At 39.7% G+C, this 20,860-nt stretch overlaps 1 protein-coding gene across 3 annotated transcripts in view; it reads left to right on the top strand.

Moving 5' to 3' along the window:
* Nucleotides 1-1,185: 1,185 nt before the first annotated feature.
* RB1CC1 (RB1 inducible coiled-coil 1) overlaps nucleotides 1,186-20,860 on the top strand; it is an 84,203-nt gene continuing 64,528 nt past the window's right edge. For 2 of the 3 annotated variants that reach the window (XM_068396568.1, XM_068396566.1), the window contains exons 1-5: nucleotides 1,186-1,268; nucleotides 14,158-14,276; nucleotides 16,274-16,401; nucleotides 18,931-19,057; nucleotides 19,307-19,477. In XM_068396568.1, coding sequence (XP_068252669.1) covers nucleotides 16,331-16,401; nucleotides 18,931-19,057; nucleotides 19,307-19,477 — 369 coding nt within the window. In that variant the 5' untranslated portion in view covers nucleotides 1,186-1,268; nucleotides 14,158-14,276; nucleotides 16,274-16,330. Of the gene's footprint in view, nucleotides 1,269-10,019; nucleotides 10,103-10,534; nucleotides 10,683-14,157; nucleotides 14,277-16,273; nucleotides 16,402-18,930; nucleotides 19,058-19,306; nucleotides 19,478-20,860 lie in introns of those variants that run through there. The other variant, XM_068396567.1, reaches the window with a different exon arrangement.

The raw sequence follows: 20,860 nt of genomic DNA, 5'->3' as shown, positions 1-20,860 counted from the left end.
GGCCTAAGAAGAAACTCCAGGTGAGGGGAAGAAAATGCTTTATATAATGAACTTAGCTATTTTACTGAATGCATCTGTCCTACAGGCTGAAAAGGAGATGCTTGTGCTCTCTCTTGCATTCCTCTTCTGATGTGCTTGCTTCATATTCTGGCCACAATATTGTGCTTTGAATTTTTTCTATTCCATGACCTGATGCCTATGGTGTATGCTATGGAAGACAGAGAGGTCATGGTGAGGCAGCAGAGAAGGTATGACCCAGCTGTACGCTGTGCTCAAGGGATCTTTGCTGGAGGATGTCCGTAACTCCACTGTTGTGACCCCCACCTGCAGTTCCAAGTGAAACAAGCTGCTCCCTCACAGCCCTCCCCAATCCGCTCTTCTCTGATTTATGCAGCTACATCCTCAACTCAAAGAAAAGCTCAGCTGGCAAAGCCTCTAAAGAAACCTCTAATAAAAGAGAAACCTGAAAGTGACGTATGCAGGGTTCACTTTCGTTTTCTCGGGCCAGGAATAAGCGTGCGGTTCCTACCCTACAGCTCATAGTCCGCTTTGTGTCAAGAGCTCTGTGAGCTGCCCGAGGGGCCCGTCTTTCCCCGCGGCCCCGTCAGGGAGGCACCGAGCCCGGCCTGGGCGGTGAGTACACCCGAGGCCTCCCTCTCCTGCCAGGGGAGGGATGAGTCCAACGTTCGTTAAATGCGGAGGAGCGCTGCTGCCCGCCTCCTTACCGGGCTGGGGTAAAGCCCAGGCAGCCTGCGGCCCCGAGCGGGGAGGCCTCGGAGCGGGCACCCCACAGGCTGGGCCGGTTAACGGTCACCGAGCCACAAGCGCCCCCGGCCCCGCTCTTCAACGGTCTCCGGGGTCTCCCGGGGTGAGCGCGAGGGCGCGACTTCCGCCTCCCCCGGGCCCGCGCGCCTCCGCCGCTTCCGCCCCGCGGTACCTCCCCCGGGCCGCCCTCTCCCGGCATGCACCGGCGCCGGAAGCGGCTGACGACAATAACAAACATCGGCGGCGGCGGCGCTAGGACTCGCCGGCCCCACGCTCCCTAGCCCGCCCCGCCGGCCCCGCGTTGCCTTCCCCGCCCGCCCACCGCCTCTCCCAGCCTCCGCCCGGGCGCGGTGACCGCTGAGGCAGTGCGTGCCCCCGCGAAGCCGCCGGGCCCGGCCGCACGGCGTGGGGGGGGGGGGGGGGGACCGCGCGCCGCCGCCGCCGCCGCCGCCGCCGCCGCCGCCGCAGCAGCAGGATGCGCGGCGCTGCCGCGGGACCCTCGGGTGAGTGGCACCGGCTGAGGCGCGGGCTTCCCCCGCCCCGCCCCGCTCCTCGTCTCTGACCCTCCCAACCGGGGGGAGGGTGGGGATCCCCGCCGGCCGGGACTCCGTTACCGGGAGGGCGGCCTTGGCAAAGGGCGGCGGTCCCGGCTCTGGCCGCAGAGCTGCACCCGTGGGGCGGGCGACAAAGAGCTGGGAGGCGGGGGAGGGTCGGGGAGGACCGGGATCCCGCGTCTGGCTCCAGGTGGCGGGGTGACCCCCGCGCAGGCGGGAGGGCGGAGGACCGGGGGCGGCGGTGGCGGGGCAGCGCCGGGCGGGCCGGGGTGCTCCCTCCTTCCCTCCCTCCCTGCCGGGGCTCTGCTGCCAGGGCGAGGGATTCGCGGTGAAGTTACTCCAGGGAATGACTCAGCCCGGCTGCGCCTCCGTGCTCGCCGTCGGCAGCGGTGGGACGAGCGCCGGGCAGGAGCGTTGTGTTTACAAACGTTGCTCTGCCTTTCCCTCCGTTGTTTACTTGTTTCTGCTCCCGAGGAAGCGTATGTCGTGTGCTGAATTTTCCCGTCGGGTTCTCGTTATTGCTTTCGTGTACGCTTTCAGGCTGTTCTGTGGATCCGTGCTGGCGTTTCCTTCTCGGTGCCCCCCAGAGTTCTGGCTGACAGTGATCCAGAGCTAGAAATGCTAATAAGAATGCTGGGAAAATTAAATGAGCTGATGTTTGTAACACTCATGTTTCTTACTTCATCTAGAGATGAAAAAAAAAAAATTATGCCTGAACCTGAGATACTCGGAACCAACCCAGAAATGTTAGTTTAGTCCTTTTCTAGCCATAGCTTTTTTTTTTTATTGTGTCATTTTTGTCTGAAGTAATTGAGTGGTATGTTCTGTCCATGAGCTATTCCCCAGGGAAGCTTTCACCTTTATTTCTTTATGGGAGAGAATGAGGAGGTCGAGTATTTTTTTCTGCCATTCATGTAACTGTACATTAGAAGTAGTTCACGCAGTTGGCTTTATGGAAGAACTTACCCTTCTGAAGTTGTTTGGTTGACCACATGGTAAAAAATACCTCAGTGGTGCTGGAGAAATAATGAGGATGGAAAAACGTGCTTCTTACAGTTGAAGTTCGTACAGCTGGGAAGCACTGTGAGGAATACTAGACGCTATAACTACTTCATAACCGTAAGGAAAATTTGTGCGCTATTATCGTATATTTAAGTTGTGAACTTAAAATGTTTAACATCTAGTACCTTGGGATGTTTTTAGAAGATGAAGTACATGAAGGAAGGACTCTGCTGTTATTTAGTGTTTTAACATAAACTTTAGTGCCAAGAAGCAAATATTAACAAGAAGGAAATTAGACGTTTAAACATCATTAAGTTTTGTTTAAATGAAAGTGTGCAGAGTATATATTTGTACTTATTCTAAATGCTGTCTAGAACTCCAAATGGTTTTATTTTATTATGTTGGGAGTAGTAAAGAAAACAACTTATTGAAGAATGTGAGGTAAGGGACTTCAGCTGTGCTAGTTGTGGAGCTGGAAATACAAAAGGGATCTTATGGGATAATGGATTAGTGTAAGATAGACCTAATTGCACTTTGGAAGTATATTATTGTTGTACACTTTGTACAAGTAGCCGTGTGTTTTGTAGATTAAAAAAAAAAAGCAAACCTATCTTATGCTGTATTGTGTTGATCTAGCCCTGTGCTCAGCACAGATTTGGGTTAGTCATCTCTGAGATCATATGTGAGGGGCTGGCTCTGTCCCCATGTCATGTTACCATATTTATAATTAGAAGCGTGTGCAGCAGACTTGCACTCTGACTGGAGAAGAGGGGAAGGGTTATTTTGAGGTCTTTTGTGGTGTCTGTTTAAAATGTCATTTGTCCCTTGCATGTTGTCTGAACACAGCTAAGGTTAAGTAGTCTTGCAAAAATTAAGGTGGAAAAATGTAATTTCTAAACTATTAGTACATTTTTTAGAGTTTCAGTTATTCTGGTTAAGTAGGGGCTGAGTGTATGTGGGGGGTCAGGAATAGCACATGTCGATTTGTTCCTTTTGATAAGAGAGCGGCAGTTACAGTAGGATTGTTTGAAATAATTTTTCTGTATGTTATTGTGTAGGGTAGGTTCTTATCAGTGTGTCCTTCAGTCTTTATTTGCTTTTAAGCTAGCAGTTAGTTTCTGTGGAAGACTGGCTCAGAGTGGTGTGAGGGTTGTACAGGTTGGGTTCATTTGCATATTGTGGTAAAGTGAAACAAGTCATAATGCAAAACTGTAGCGTGCGTACCCGGCTGTCACACGAGCTACTTCAGAGTCATTTGGACAGTGTCCAAGCAGTCATGCATCTCCTTCTGCATATGCACATAGCTGAAGAAAGTTGTGCTCCTGGTTTTGGTCCACAGCTCAATGACATTATATGAAGAGTTTCTGAAGAGGGGGAAAAAAAAAGAAATTTTTAATACCCTGCTACTTTCAAGGACCCTACTAATAGTTAACATTGTGATGCAAAGTTGATTATCAGTATTGTCGAGTAGCAAACACTTGATTACAAGATGCCAACTTACATAATAATATTGTATTATACTGCAGGACCAGATTGAATGCACTGATACCAAGCAGGCAAAAAAAGTATCACTAATATGTAAATTACTAATCTAATTGCTAGAATTACAAAGTGTCTATTTTGTAGCTGATTTGTCAGAGTAATGATCTCAGTGTACCAGTTGAAAGATCCTTACATGAATTCTTTGTCATAAAAGCCTACAGCAGGATTAATGGTGATAGAGAAATTGCTAACAATGATTTTTGTGAGCTAATTAGGATTCTGTGGTTATTGTGAAAGTCACTTGTCTATTGATGAGTTAATTCATATTGCAGATCCACTTTTAATTTAGTTTTGAATTCAGTTGAAAGATAAGTTGGAAGGCATTATAGCCACGTATAAGCTATTTCTAACCCCATTCCTAAGCAGGGTTGGAAGTGGATATACTTTGATGATGTATTTTCTGGTGGGACTTGAGCATAACTAAATTGTTATTAATGCGTAAATAATACCTAAATCTAAATTGTTGGCACTTGTTGATAGAAGTAGCAAAACAAATTTATTGATACAAAATGTTCATTCGGAGATTCAGATGGAGCTGGCTACTGTTGGCTGGTCAGGAGGACCACCTCGGGTGTCAGGGCAATTCTTGCTTGTCTTCTGTCCATCTCCTGGTGTGTGTTGTCCTTTTGTTGCTCAGGATTGCGGTCCATGGTTCCAGTAGGGTTCAGAGCTCAACTACCAGCTCAAGCAGCAGCTAGCATAGCTTTTTGTGTGTGTCCAAGATGTTGACAGTTTCTTTTGGGAACAGATTTTGCAGCTGGGCCTGCTGTCTTTATCGTATCAAGGTGAAATGATTACAGTGTGCTATGTATACATCTCTGGTAGTTTGTGCATCTAGAAAATTATCTGTTATAGAATGTGGTAGCCCGATTTCTGTGTGAAATGACGTGTTTAAGTGTTGCATGAATTTCTCTGAACTGCATTGATTACGGGTTGATTGAAAGTAAAATGTAAAACTGCTTTGTTGACTAGTTGGGTTCCAAATGTTCTGCGTCTTTCTTGCTGTGTAATGCCATAGGTCCCATAAGCAGACTGATGTGCGAATGTTTGAGAGCAGCTCTGCTTAAGGAATGTTCTAATGGGTCTCTGACCAGAACTTTTGAGAACTTTTATTTTCTTGTTATGAAATACCTCATATTTTTGTACCTCGTAAGACTTATTTTTGAAACAGTGTTTTTGCTTTTTCAGGAGAGAAGGAAAGTCCTGGTGATGGAGAAATAGTGTCTTCAGTATTTCAATTGCATGTTCTTTTCATTTAGAGGGGTTAGGTGAAACTAATGTCTGTATGATAGAAATACAATATACCAGTCTTCATTGTTATTCTTGAAGGTGTGTTTGAAAGGCCAGTATGCTGTTTTCAGTTTGAACAGATTGAAAGCAATGTGTATTTTAGAGGTAGAAAGCAGCACTGAAGAACTAATTAAAGGGAAAGTTTTACATCTATCATGGATTCCAAAATCAGACCACTCTTAGCAAAGCTAAAGTATAAATTCTGTTAAGAATGGCTCTTTACTGAGATATGATATCTGTGAACACTTGAGGTAGCTGCTTCTAAATTCCCAAATTTTATTTTGATTTAGTGCTCAGGTTCTCCTTTGTAATTGACTTATCTGCCACTTTTTTGTATGATTGAATACGTTCATACTACATTCTGTAAAATATACTCTTTTGTCCATTATGTATATTGTAGGTATGGCTGCAGCAATTTTTGCTCTTTGTCATTTGAATGGCGGTGTTTTTCCGATATTGAGGGACTCTACAAATGACAGTGGCTTATCTCAAATTTTATTTTGGGTTTGTTGATGCCAAGTAGTTGTGCTGGTGTGTCCAAAGTGTGGATATTTGACCCTTGTTTAGTGTAGTTGTGCCTAGGGTAGACAGTTCATAGTGACAAAATGGTGCTTTTATTTATACAGTTTTCCTTCCATCCTCCAGAGTGTGTATTTTTATTTAAATTCAGATGAAGTGGAGATTCTTATATAAGAATATATTGTGTAACTGGACTAGCAGCTCTCTTCTAATATGTTATGCTTATGCTATGTTGCAAGTATTCTGCTAGTAAGCTCAAGATGTCTTACTTGTCTATTGTAATTAAAAATGTTCTTTACAAATACTTGTGTTGTCTGCTGATAGAAAGAGACTTGATTCAAACCCAGTGAATGCTTCTTTAAACAAAAAATGAAAATATGACTGAAATTCCTCAATTCTGTCTGAACAAAAAGAGGGGGTGTAATCCCTTTAATTACGTTATGTGAAAGACTCGGAGATAAAATACCTATAAATTTCAAAAAGCAGATGTAATATAACAGCAATTTCATATGCATGTTATAGCTGCAAACAGCACAACCAGGGGTCAATAAGGCAGGAGTACAGCTGTAGTGTTTCAACAGTTGGGGGTTGTTGAGGTGGGTTTTTTTTGAGGTTGTATAGTTCTTAAGTTGGTAATATTCCATAAAGGGATTTATTAGTGCACTTTGTTAGCTGTTTTAAACTACTGAAGATTTGTCTCAGAAAGGTAAAGAAGGGCAATTGAAAATTACTAAACACCTTCTTGAGAGAAGATAAAATTTAATATTCTTGAAACCCATCCTGCAGCTTTTCTCGTTTCTCATTACATTGCTGTTATCTTCTTTGGCGGATGCCAATAGAGATCTGAAGATGATTTGTAACTATGTAACATGCAAATAGAGTAGTAAGCTGATTTGCCAAAAATCTAGACATGTTTTTTTGAATATATATTCATAGGGCGGGTGGGGGTTATGTTGACTCTGCATGTCACTGATGGTCCTTTACTTGTCCATTTCAATTATGACTGAAGAAAACACCATATTGATAAATAGGAGGAGGTTCTTAGGTGACATGTGAATGATAAGGGACTGAAAAATGAGAAATTTGAGAAATTCCATCTTTAGATCATGAAAGTTGAAATGCTAAGTTTATAAATATCCATATGAATAAGAAAAATTTGAAACAAGTTTGGAAGTTGCTAATCATTTGAACAGTTTACCAAGATGTTGGTGGATTCCCTTATTACTGGAAAACTTTGATGTTATTCTGAAATATGATTGCTTATGAATAGAAATTAATTAAGGAAGAACCTGTGACTTTTATGTAGGCAATCAGATCAAATCACAAGGATCATTACTTGTCTTAACATTTCTTTATTATCAATCTTTTCCTTTCTTTTCTATCTGTAGTGTTTACATTCCTGTGGAATAAATGCTGTTTAATCAGTCTTGCTTTCTGTGCTTTCATCCTTTAAAGTAGGTCTGGCTGAGTTACCTTGTACTATCCACATAAAAGAGGAAGAAAAACTTGTAGCATTAGGGTGGTGTATGTGAAGAGGGGAGAGCAGGAGAAGCGGCCTCATAATCTATATTTTGAGAAACTCTGTCCTCAGTTGCATCTGTAGTAATTGCCCATTTTTGAGTTACCTTGCCTGCTCTTTAGGAGGATACTGGTGTATTTTTTAATATGTTACCATTTATAAGAAGTTATCTATTAATAACTGATGATGTAATGGGCAGTTAGGAATGTGAATGATGCCTTCTGGCAATTCTCACTTGTCTTCTTGGATGGTGGTGCTGACATTCGGTACCCCCTGTATTCTTCAGCCTCTTTCAAGCCTTAGTTGTAGTGTAACAGTTTGTGGGGCTGTGTGGTGAACTGGATCATGGAACTAATTGGAGCTAGCAGTAACCTGGGGAAGCATGCTCTTTCAAACTTGTTACAGCAAAGTAATCCAGTTTGCTCCATAGAAGTATGGTAAGTTGCACCACTGAAAGTTGGTGCAGGGAGAGGAGCAGAAGAAGAACTGGCTGAGGAAAGGGATTAATAAGTCGTGTGCTCTTATTATAACCAGTCTTTATGTGATTGCGGTCTTGGTTAACCCGAGAGAGTTAGTGAAAGAAGCATTGGTGCCGACTTGTCTGAGGTTGTTATAAGGAATAAAGGAATTTTTGTTGGCTGTTTCTTGCAGAATTGTTTGCAAACACTGTAAGATTTTACATGCTAATTATTTTTAAAGAGTATATCTATAGGGAGAACCTTCCCATCAGTATGGAGTCAGTCAGTAACTTGAATAAAACCACCTGAAGCTCCACGTACCCAACAGCACCATTGTTTGCAAAGTGAATGTATTAATCTCTGTAATTGGAGGGAGACTTGTAGTGTACAAATGCCTTTGAATTGGCAAAATTATACATTAAAAAAAAAAAACCTGACAAAACCTTCAGTTGATTTTGTCAAAGACCGAGTTGCAGACAGCTGTGGAAAGACTGTTTCCATCAACTAAAAACAAAAAAGAAAGAAAGAAAAAGAGTACTTCTACAGGCTGCAGGCTGTTTCCTAGCAATAAGGGTGTCAAACTCTTGGTTTATTTTCTCACTTTTACCTGTTAACTGAGGCACAGAAATTTCACTTTTGGTCAGGTAAGAATTTTGACGAGAGTTTTGAAACCCTTTGAAAAGGGTTTTGAAAAATGTGGTAAAGTTTGTGGTGGTTTTTTTTTTTTTTTTCTGTTGAAGGAGAAAAACTTTTGTCTGATCCATTATATGGTTTGTGTTTTGGCAGCTCCTCAAATCAGTGAAAAGAGCAGTGTAAATAGATGCTAACCCTCAGATCTGAAATTCCATACATATGGAATCGTGACACAATGCCTAATACTGTGCATGTTGCCTCATAAACATGTTTTAAAACTATTACTTTCCTAGAATTCACAGTATAAGTTGTGTCTGAACTTGTAAGAAGCTGCATTGTTTTGGGCCACACCAATTTCAAAGCTACTTTTTAATGCACAGTGTTTTCTTACCTGCCCAGATGCAGTTGCTTTTGATCTCCTGCTGTTCCACCATTGATGTTGTTGAGGATCTGTGAAGGTATTGCTGCAACTACTTTGGTGAATGAGGAGCTTCTATGTAATTTAGAGTTGCAGGAGCAACTCTGAATATGGTAGTCATATATACCTCTTAAGTATTAAGTTGGTATTGTGTAAAATGATTAAAGTGTGTGTGGGGGAAAGCCTGTTATACTATGAATTACTACATACTGAGTTTTGAAATTCTTCTTTAGTGATTTGGGAAGTAGGGGCTTAGCCATGTGTCCTGGTTGCTCTGCGGAATTGCAGCTTCATTCCTGTGTTAAGTGGAAAAGACTTGCTTTACTGACCAGCAACTGAGTTTGAGAGCTGCTAGCAACACAGTGACTGTTGGAGATGCTGTAATTAAGTAACCGCCTCTGTGCCTAATGCACATTTCACCACAGTATAACTAGAGCTCCAGATGGCACCTTACAGATGTCAGGGATTGACAGCCTTTCTTTAAGACTGCAGCGTGGCTTGAACATGAGGTTTATAGGCTTTGATTGAGGTTTATAGGCTTTGATATAAGGTTGTAATGGGAGATAGGATCTCCACCTGGAGTAACATGTATCTCAGTGATTAGATGTGGTCTTCTGGTTAAATTTATTTTGGAGGAGCGGGGGATAAAATTATTCTCTGCAACTGGATCAGGAGGAGCACTGCTATTTATTCATCACATAGGTTAGGATTTTTTTTTAAAAGTTTTACTTCAAGTTTTTAAAGTGCCTTTTAAAGCATGTTTCCTTTCAACACTCGGTTGTCCAGATAAGGGTATGCATTTGCATTGTGTTTTAGAAACTAAGCCATTTGTGTTGCTAAAAGCATTAGTAAAGAATGTGTGCCCTCATAATAAAGTCATTCTGTCTGTTCTTCTGATGGTGGTAGGAGTCTTGTGCAAAATCAAGATATTTCTGGTTAGATGCATTGGTTTCAGTATTAAAGAAAGCTCCTTGAAGTCTGCTTTTAGAGATGTTCTTTCAACTAACATGAAGGAAGGTGTTTGTTTCCTTAAATTCAGCTTCAATCTCTATGTTAATTTTCCTTTGATACTAGGATTTATGTGCTATAAAATCCTTTGCTTATGAGATGAGGTGTGCAAGTTGGAGCAAGAGAGCATTTTCAGAGAAGGACACTTGAACAAAACCAAAGGAAATAGAGGTAGAAGGTTTGTAGAAGAAAACAAAATGAACTGGAAGAAACATTCTGTGCTAGTCTTATACCTTTGTCTATTATAGAGTTGCCTAAGTCGAAGTGAAACAGGAAATCCTGCTCACAGCAATTGCAGTATCTCAAAGGCAAACCATAAGATTTGCTGTATGGACATGAAGCACAGCTTAAGAAGATGTTAACATGCCCCAAAGTTGTCTCTCCATCTCCAGAGGTAATAAACGTATATTCTCCTTGAGGGGAGATGCTCTCCGGATGAGGTATTTAGTGAATGAGAGGAATAGCACTTGAGTCTTTTAAGCATGTGACAGACTTGTCAGCCTTTGCCTCACATGAATTGACCTTTTGACAGGCAGGAATTCTGCTGTGATCTCCTGTGAGATGCCTGACCCTTGTAATCAGGGGTAACGTTTATGACTCATATTGGAGGCCCTATCCATTACCTGCAGCGTAGCCTCTATAGCCTCAGCTGGTCTGCAGTAAGAGAAGAGAAACTTCCTTTATTAGTAGCATACAGATGATGTTCATACAGAGCTATGTGAATGTCTAATAATTAGCAATGTGGAATTGCAGGCTTCTGAGTGAACAGTGAGAGTCTTTGCCTTGCTTTGGTAGTTAAGCTGGTTTCTTTCTGTCTGGCTTTCAGAGTTGAGCCCCTTCCAACCTGGAGGTATACATAGGAGGGAAAGAGTTCAGGCCTTTTGGTCCTCTATGACCTGGGAGATGAAGCACTGATAAGTATGACACTTACTGTACAGATGTGAAGCAGCGCTTCCCCAGGCACAAAAAGCAAGGTACATTGTGCTGCTGGTGTGTGGCTGTTGTAAAGGATGGAATTTTAAACCACTGGGTTTCAAGGAAAGCTATGACTTTGGCATAGTTCAGTTTAAATTCCAGGGAGTTAAAGAAAAATGTATTAATGTCGTTTGCTTAAGTTTAGTTTGTAATCCAGTTTATAAAGGGAAATGAGATGTCAAAAACATGTGTATGAACTGAAGTATTGGGATATCGTAGAGGAAACTTAATGACTTTAAAGTGAAGTTGATAATGCCCATTTAAAGCCAAACAGCATAAGTGTTGATTTCTGTCTTTGTCTTGCCCTGAATGCCGTGATTCAGTGTTTGAGTTTGTGAAGTTGGAAAGAATTGTACCAAGAAACAATGGAACAGTGGGAATTGGATAATGGAGCAGGGATTCTGCACTTAATGGCAGAAATGGATGGTTAGTGTAGCCATAGGATTATTTGTGGAGTGCTGTGAAACCCATGATGCCTGTACTGTAATTACGGAAAGGAAAGGTCTGTAAACAGACATTCATTTCCTTTTACAGATGTAACAATGAGCATGTTTTGAACTAAATAAGATACATTTCAAAACTTCTGAACAACGTACATTGAAATTATCGATCAACACAGACTTCAAAAGTGCTTGGTTGTTGAAGAGTTTATATTGGATAGGAAAAGCTTGCAATATTTTCATGAAGTGAAGCAGATGTAGTAATTGCATTGCAATGTAAACACAATGTAGAGCAGTAAAATAAATGTTATAACCAGCATAATGTATTCATGGCTGGTTTTGGTGTTTTGTTAGCTAACGTAACAAAATACACATCTTCTGAATTAGTTCTTAAAGCTTTTTCTGCTTAGTGCTATTCTTACTTTTGTTTTTGTCATCTCATTCTTTTTCTTATAATCATGTCTACCATCTTCTGTCTGCTCTTGCAGCCGCTACAGAAATTTCCTTTTCATTTTTTTGGCTATTTTTTTAATAGTGTTACTGATATTTCATGGCTGTTGGTCGTATAAGCTTCCATCCCATAATTTGAGTGCTCTAGTTTATATGATAGCATGGATCTAATGCTGCAGGTCACAGTTCAAACAAATAATCTGGGTGGATTAGTCATTTTGTTACAGTTTGTCTGATTGCATAGTTAGCAGCTCTGTCTTCAATAGTTGTCAAATTTTGTAATTGTTCAACCTCTATTAAAAAGGATTAAAATAATTTTAGCGATGTAACAATTGAAACTTGTAACACTATGTAACAGTGTAATGCTAAAAAAGCCTGAAATTCTCCTAATGGCCTGTTGAGGTAATAGAAACAGAAGCAGCATAAAATGTATGTGTTTATGGATATATTCTGTCGAAGCTTGATGGTGCCTGACTTTCATACCAAGCTTACGTTAAAAACTTATGTCACTGCTGAATCTTAGTATTCTTGAATATTGGGAACAAACTTAAAGGCTAGTTTGTAATATGTAGCTCACCTTGCTTGTAATAGTCTGCTGTAACCTGACCTTTGAAAGGAGACGAGCAACTGTGACTGGTTTTCACGCATCTCCCCCTTTAAGTAATCTTGGACTTTGTTGGCCAGACTCAGCCAGATGTTGTCAGGGGATGCAAGACTAGGGAGAGCTCTTAAAATTCAGCTTCTTCCAGTGTTGTGAAAACAAGCAGCTGGAACGAGGCTTTCGACATAGTTCCTGCTGAAGGGTGAGCTGCAGCCTGCCTTTATTGGGCACCAGTGAATCTGCAGGAGAGCTTGGTGTTAAAGGCACGTGTTCTCTGAAAACTTGCTTCACATGGTTCCTCTGTTCCTGGAAGTACCCACTGAAATATGCAGCAGTGTTGGGAGTGGGTGAATTCTACTTCTTCCCCCCCCACCCCCCCTCCCTGTCCCGCCTTTAAATAGTAACCTAGTAGTGAGACCATACAAATTTGTCCTGCCTGTGTGAGTGTAGTTCTCTTCCACCAGGACTGTTTGTTGAAATGTTGGGTGGAAGAAACAACACTTGTTTTTTTGCCTTCTTAATGGTTGCAAAGGAATTAAAAGAATAGAGATTATAGTGGTGTGATCCTACTTTGTGGCAGAAGTGTTTCAGTAGTTTCTTGTTACTCATGTTAACGTGCATTACTTTGATCTAAAGCAAGTATTCATAAATTTATTTTGCTCAAGTGCAACTACTAACTGCTGATAGCTAAACTGGAAGAGGACACTTCAGTTACTGTTTTTCCAGTGGTGGTACTTAAACACATTGCTTTTTTCCCTTTTATTGCACCTTTGATTCTGACAAGGTGATGTGTGTGCATTTTCCATAGGAGGAAAGAGTGACTGGACAGGAGGAAGGAAGATAACAGCTCAAATAGCAACCTAACAAAGTGCTATCTGTTCCATGCACATAAAATACATGTAATATTTGTGTAATTTTTTCCTTTATCATAAGGTTTTCAAATTTTGGATGAAGTGTTTTTGATAGTAGCCTGAGTTGTATAAAATGAGTTAAACGTTCTAATGGTTTTCCCGCTTCAGCAAACCTATTTTTAGTAATGGATTATCACCCTTTATAGTGCCTGATGATCTTCTCAAAGCTTGCTAGGGCATTAACACAATAGAAATAATGTTTGTTTGTGTTCATAGTTTGATTGTGCACTTGCCTGACTGCCCTGAGCTCAACTGCTCATCACTGCCTTCCTTGCCAAGGCTCCTTCTCCTTTGGCAGCGCTACTTGACTGACAACAGTTAAAATGAACTAGGGTAGCCTAAAAAGACCACCTTTGTTGATCCGGCGCATTTTGATTGTTGGAGTTTCAATTGTAGTTTAAACAGAAGTTCTGGGAGAGGAAGCCACTGGCAAGGATGCCAGTGATAAGCAGCTGGAAATGGTAATATCTTCAGTTTATTTGCAAAAAAAAAAAATCTAACAAATACTTTGAAAGTAGGTAAATGGCTTAACAAAAAAGGTTCCCTTGTTTCAGGTAAGGAAGGTGATGCTGATTCGTGAAGGAATCTGTTGAATAGAGCTGCAGGATAAGGCTGTTCATTCAACAGCAGTAGCTGTGTGCCTTTTTACACTGGATTTTCTTAGATAAATTGCATTTTTGTTATGACTTTCTCTTAGCATCATCATATCAGCATTCTGCACCAGTTCTGAAAAATACTTTCAGTAGGTGGAAATACAAGCAGCTCTTTTTAGTGAACTAATTTTACCTCCTTGTAAATACTGAAGAATATCACTAATGGTTGTTTTAAACCAAACTTCTGGGCAAAAATATTCAGGTATGTAGCAGTTCTGAGCAGACTTGTAACTGGATAGCATTGTTAATTAAAAAAAACCAACCAACCAACAAAAAGAACACGCAACAAAAAAAACTACCACATAATTATTCTTTCTGACATTGACATATGCTGATTTCTGGGTTAGGTGCAATGATGACCATAATATCCTGACATTTTAATAATGCCTATGATTGCATTCTGTATCTTTTCTTTGCAGATCTGCTCTGGCTTTGAACAGCCATGCTACTCTGTTGCCAAAAATCAAGTAAAGCGAATGTGCTCTTTTATTCTCCTCTTGAATTTGAAGAAAGTGGTAGCTTCGTATAGTGCCTGAAGGTAATTCTTGCTTAGCTTGAAGTTAAAAAGTTTGAGACTGCTCATGCATGCATGGCAGATGCTGTCATATATATATTTTTGATCTTGATAATGTTTTTTTCTTTCTATATTTTAAATAGTTAGCTTTAATGTTAAGGTATGGAGGGGAAATGTTTGATTAAAATTTCACTTTATGTACATGAGGTTTCTGGACACGTTTTCTCAAATTTATCACTTGAGCTTAGAAAGTAATGTGTATATGAAAACTAAATGCTATATATGCCTTTTACTCTGCTTAGGTGGAAGAGAACTTTGGTGGGTGCTTTGTGGTGCTTGCTTTAAGCATTGTATTATTTAACACATTTGTTTCTAATTCTACTTGGACCACAGTCACAAATACACCCTTTGTGAAAAGAAGTCTCTCTACGTGTGAGACTGATTAATTCTGAAACGTAGGCCAAAGAATTTAATAATAAATTATTGCTAGCTTGTTCTTGGTGTTCAGCAGTTCTTGTCTATCTAATGACTTTGCTTATAGAGTATATTCTTTTTCCAATATAAATTGGAACTGGTGCCACTGAGTACAGTAGCATTCAAGTGTAAGGACAGCAAAACTCAATTCAGATCAAATTATTTAACTGGGGCTTTTTTATTTGATGTGGTTCTGTTTCTGAAGCCTTGTTGTGAAAATGCATGTTTTGACTAGTTTATGTACTATAACACTTGAAAAGTGTGTGGAAAGCCACCCTCTTGAAAGCAAGCTCTTTGACCTTCTGGACTTACTATTCTTGTAAAACCTCTATCCCTTCCGCATTTTAATGGTGTTTTTGTTCTTTTTCTCTGCAGTTTGTCAATTTTTCTCTGTGTAGGCAAGAAGATAAATGCAAATTCAGCCTCATTTTAGAATAATACAATTAGCTGTGTAGACCTTACATGTGTGTCCTCTTCATAGTTCAGGGAAAGAGGGACTTGTGAAGTAATTTAATCCAAAAAGTCATTTTTATAATGATACAAGAATATTGCTGAGTGGCTAAAACTTTTACAGCTTAAACTTCGTAACTCCTTCCACTTCAAAAAAATTTCAGGTCATTAGTGACTGCAGTGCTAGTAGTACTTCTGCAGCAGCTTTGTTAGTGTGGAGGAAATTATTCATGGACTTCTGAGCTCCTGTGGAGGAGAAGAGGAAAAGGCGCAGAAGAAAAGGGTATTTCAGTGATAAAATCCCAGATTAAAGCTCCATGTTTTACAAAGCAATTCAATGTTTTTCTTCTGTTATGTACCCTGGAAAAACATGTGCTTATAGTCTCTCATCCAGATGCTTGTAGGGCACAGGACTGAAAATGCATCCAGTGTGTTGGACTGCACTGTCTGTCTTGTTCACTCCATATTCGCTATTAGTGACAAAGAAAGTACCTGCAAATTTAGCTAGTGCTGAAAACAGAGGAAAATATTGTTTAAAACTATTACTTAATTATGGAGAGATACAAAAAGAAAATTACATAATCGTAGCTATTTTTTTATTTTTATTTTTTGCTAATGCTTCCATATGTCTGCGTGAAAAAGCTATGGATAGGGTAGTAGTGAGCAGATAGACTTTGTAACTCTGAGTTGAGGAACGAATGCTTAACAGCATAGATCATGCTGCTGTTTGTAAAATCTAGAAAAGACGCCTGGAAATAACTGTATTGGGGGCTTTAAAAATGCATTTCATAATTGAGAAAAGCCAAGTGATGATCTGAGATGGTGGCCTCTGCAACTGAAAGTTGTCTTTTCTTTTTTTTTTTTTTTTTTTTTTAAATTCTACTCTCTATGTTTTCATGTGTTCTCCTAACTATCTGCATATGCGGAGGCTTGCCTTGCCCATATTTCTGGTCAGTGGAGCATCTCTATGTTTGGTAATGGATAAAGAACCATGGAATATGAGACACCCACTATGTATCTAAAAGTACTTTTTCAAAATCATGTATGTGTCTTTTTAGTAACTTGTTCGTGAAACTAACGCTTGCATTTTTTTTCAGTTTCTAAATGATTTTAGCAGTGGAAGTTATAAACTTCAGACACCTAAAGAAATCATCATGAAGCTATATGTATTTCTGGTCAACACTGGAACTACCCTTACCTTTGATACGGAACTTGCTGTACAAAAGTAAGAAAGTAAATTAATTGCATATTGTTTGTTTTTTAAATTAAAAATAAAGAGTATATATACTTTTTGTATACTGAGCTCTGGAGAGGTGGTACTCAGTTTTTTTTTTTAGTATGTCCGTGTAATTATCTTCTAGGTTTTCATGTATTTGAGTGAATTTTGGGGTTGGTTTTTTTTTTGATGGATTAGTCTTTTCACTGCCTTGCAGGTGATTGTGTGTGTTTGAGGTCCTATGAAATAGTGGAGAGGTTATTTAGTTTCTGGGTCAGTGACAGAGGATCAAAGGATGACCTGCTCTTATCTGAGTCTGGTGTTACATTCGGTGCTTTTTGGAAAAACTGTCAGAATGAATACTGATCTTTTGTGACCTTTTGTTGAATGGCGTTTTTATTTATGATTCCTCTGTAAAAGTTTTATTTTTTTACTGACTGACATCACAGAAGAAATTCTGCAGATTACTCTTTCTCCTGTCAATATATACTGAAGAAAATGTGTGCTCTAATATTTTTAGATTGGATGCTAAAGAACTGGCATATAGGTTTTTGGCTCATGTCAGGGGTGGGTAAAAGTTGGTTCTGTCCTATGTTGTAAGGCTCCAAAATGTTTTACAGCATTTTATATGTAAAACATGAACTTCTGAATGCTCAGCTGCCTGAAACATGAGCAGTGTTACAGAATCACGGTTCAGTCCCAACAACTTGGCTGTTTGTGTTTTTTTTCACTACACATTAAAAGCATCTTATAAATGCAAAGGTGCTTTTAGAGATGTCTAGATATACTGGATGTATTGTATCCTTTTTACTTGTTCTCATGTGGGACTCTGATGTAATATGTAAATCATGTATAATATCATGATAGCCCATACGCCTTGGACCTAGCAAGAGCCAAGCTTACATCGTGTCTTCATATTCTCTGTGATGAATGAGTTGCAAGTAATTGTGCTTGAAATACTTCTACCGTGGATTTTGTGCTAAAATCCATTGTTTCCTTTCTTGTGAATTCCTGTTTGTAATTTTCATGACTCAACAAGTGAATTTGGATTTTGAAACTTGTTTGGGATAGAAAGGCCGTAAGACTGTCTACAGTGATTGTAGACAGTGTATGCTCTTCTGCAAAGCCCACTGACACTCAAGGTATTATTGAGCATGAAATAGTGTTTCAGCTCAGCCATTCTGGATCTACTGGGTCATTTGCAGATGTGTCAGCACCCCGTATGCTGTCTGGTACATTGAGACATTCTGTTTTTAAGTCATGGTGAGTGAGGTACAGCATCTGAACTGCCAGACCAGGCATCTAATGGTCTGGTGTGGGCCAACTTTTTGCTCAGTTGGATAGTTTTTTGAGAAAGAGGCTTTCTAGCGGCTGAACCACACAAAATCCAAGACTCTCCAGTTGAACAGTTGAACTTCTTATTCTGTGTATCTATATATAGAGAGACTTGCTCTTTCTAGCAAGACTAACTTTCTTGAGCTCTTTGCCTGTCTCCTTGTACATGGACAGGCCAAGCGATCTTCCCAAAGACCATGAGGATGACAGATGAATGCTTACTGTAACGCAGCAAGCAAGTTAAATCTTGTGCTCATGAGATGTTTGTAGTGAATTCATGATGTCATATTGAATCATGGTTATTTTAGATAACTGATCTTTATTTTTCAAGTACCATAGAGCCAGTAACATTATTATGCTTCCTGCCAGTTATATCAAAACCGTTGATGCTTATATTGATTATTTACTTAATACTCTGAAGCTTTTTAATACCTTTGCACAGGTACGACCCGAGTGTGTTATAGTTTGGTTCAGTTACTGTATTGTATTAGTGAATTCTTGTTTAGTTCGCTGTTTGCCTGTGTCTTCAAGACAAAGTCTAGAACTGTCTGAAATAAGCAGTAATGTGAAGATGTTATCGCTCAGAATTAAAGGTACGAGGATGGTGAATGAAAACAGGGATGGTTTATTGATCTACTGTTTCTGCTTTAAAAGTGTCTGTAATGTTTATATGAATTTGTTGCGTATATATGGATTCTTTAATTTCCTGTTATTGTGAAGTGCTATACTGCACTTCGTGTACAGTAAATTAGGCAGAGTTGATTAGGTGAAATTGTGCTTGTTGTGCATAATGAAGTGTTAATACTCTTGTTGTCGTCTTCTAGGGTTTCAGTAAGTCAGCTGTTTGTTCATAAAGTGTATGTTCAAAGATCATAATATGACTTTTGCAGTTATTATCCTAAATGCTTGATGTGCCTTGATTCAGAATTTCAGCATGCTATCAGATCTTCTTGGAAAAAGATTGATGACTTAACCAGTAACGCAGAGGCTGTCTTCTTTTAGCTGATAGCTTATTAGCTGGATGTCCAACACATTACAGCACTTAAACTTAGAAATATGTCATTGAGCAGAATAAAAAATAATAGTTCTTTAAAAAAAGTTCTGTTTTGACAGAGACAAGTCTACTGTCTCTATTACAGGAATTTGTAAAATTAGACACAAATATGCTGATAGTGCCATCTTCTCTTCCCATTTTTTTTCCAGTGTGGCTGATCTAAAACATGCAATTCAAACGAAGTATAAGATTGCCATTCAGCACCAAGTACTGGTTGTCAATGGAGGAGAGTGTATGGCACCAGACAGAAGAGTGTGTAGTTACAGTGCTGGAACAGTAAGTGCATACTGCATTCTTTGTCTAAACTGGGGAAGAAAAAGATGTTTTACTAAGGGATTTTAAAGTATTTTTCTGTAGTGTACTGTTTCCTGGATTCCTTTGCTTTGAGAAACAGATGTTTATGTATTCAACTTAAACAAGTACATTTTAACGTGTTCTTGAGAAACATTACCCACATGATGAAATAATTCGTGACTGAACAGTATGTTGCCTTTACTCAGTGTTTGGTTTTCGTTTTGATTGTAGGATACCAACCCAATTTTTTTATTCAACAAAGAAATGATCTTGTGTGAACGTCCACCAGCTATCCCCAAAACCACGTTTTCAGCAGAGAATGAGATGGAATTGAAAGTAGAAGAATCTCTCATGATGCCTGCAGTGTTTCATACGGTAGCATCACGGACGCAACTTGCTGTGGTAAGTAAATTCTTACTGTACTTGCACACCAAAGGAAAATAACCTTTTTGTATGTCAGAGGGCAAGCTTGATATAAATTGTGAAACAGTTTGTTCAAAAGACAATAAGAATGGCATATTAGTGGTTATGTATTCTTCAGAGCCTTTGTCTTGAAGTTTCAAGGTAGGTATTGAAATGTGCTTGCTTCTTCAGCGTGTTCAAAGCTTCTTTGAAAAGCATAGTGTAATACAGCTTTATGGACATTTACATTTGCAGCATCTGCAAAATAAAACCAATCTGGTTGCTGTGGACGCATGCCTTAATGCTCTGCCTTATTTTCAGTGTCTTCAGTCTGCCTCAACCTACAAGCAGAAAAGCTTGTTACTTTGGAAACTTTGCTAACTCAAGTAGAAAATTAGCAGTATAATTTTTAAAAGCACCTTGCCAAGCTTCTGTTTCATCTTATATGTCTAAACAACTGGTGAGGAATTAATAAAACTAAGCTTCCTTTTCTTAAAATTCAGGTCTTTTATTATTGGGTGCTGGCTTTTACTTGCAAGGAAGCCAACTTGCCAGTATTCCAATTTTGGTTACTTTTGTATGTATTTGATGGGGCAACTAGTTCCCTGCAACATGGTCAGTAAGATATCAAGTGTGCATGCAGTAGGAACGGCTGTGTGTTCAAGAGTGACACAATGCCTTCAGTAGCTGGACTGATTGCTTTTCTTCATGTTAGGAAATACTGCCCTCATTTTCCTTTTCAGATTTTACATTTAAATGCATTAAATATTTTTCATGTCTCTAAAGATTATTTAAACTTCCAACGGCTGGGAGTGGGGGAATGGTTATGCGTAGCACTTAGCACAAAATGAATAGTAATATGTTTTCAGCATGTTGTCTTGGTAATAAAGTTTCTTAGTTTCAGTGACAACTTAAATGCAGCCCAAAAGAAGATTTAGCACTTGAAATGGCTGGTTTTTAATAGTGTACAGCTGAAGTCAGAGAAAAGTGCTAAGTCTTGCATATAGTACAGGGTTTTTTGGTTTTCCCTCTTGGCCTTCTGACCTTTCAAGAGGGGTAAAGTTAGCCTGAATAATCTGACCTTGACATATACTGTCTGATTTAAGGCAAGGTTTGAGTCCAGTAGACTCCCTTCCTCTCTCCACGACTTGTTGAAAGTTACTGCTGACTTAGTAAATAGGACCTTGAGTTATTAGGGATCTGTAAATCGTATGATTATCATATGGAGAAGAGTGGATATCAATGTGAATTCAGCTAGGAGTGGGAGGTTTTTATTTGTGCTCCATGAAGAGTGTGAGGATTCTGGTTTTAGCAGCTGAAGCTGAAAGTACTTTAAAACTATTTTTTTTGTGAGGTGTTAAGAGGATCTTATATCTGTCTTGC

The sequence above is a fragment of the Nyctibius grandis genome, chromosome 3 (assembly GCF_013368605.1).
Source record: "Nyctibius grandis isolate bNycGra1 chromosome 3, bNycGra1.pri, whole genome shotgun sequence".
NCBI lineage: Eukaryota > Metazoa > Chordata > Aves > Nyctibiiformes > Nyctibiidae > Nyctibius > Nyctibius grandis.
Note: the sequence above shows the minus strand (reverse complement) of the source record. Positions and strands in the feature narration are given on the sequence as shown.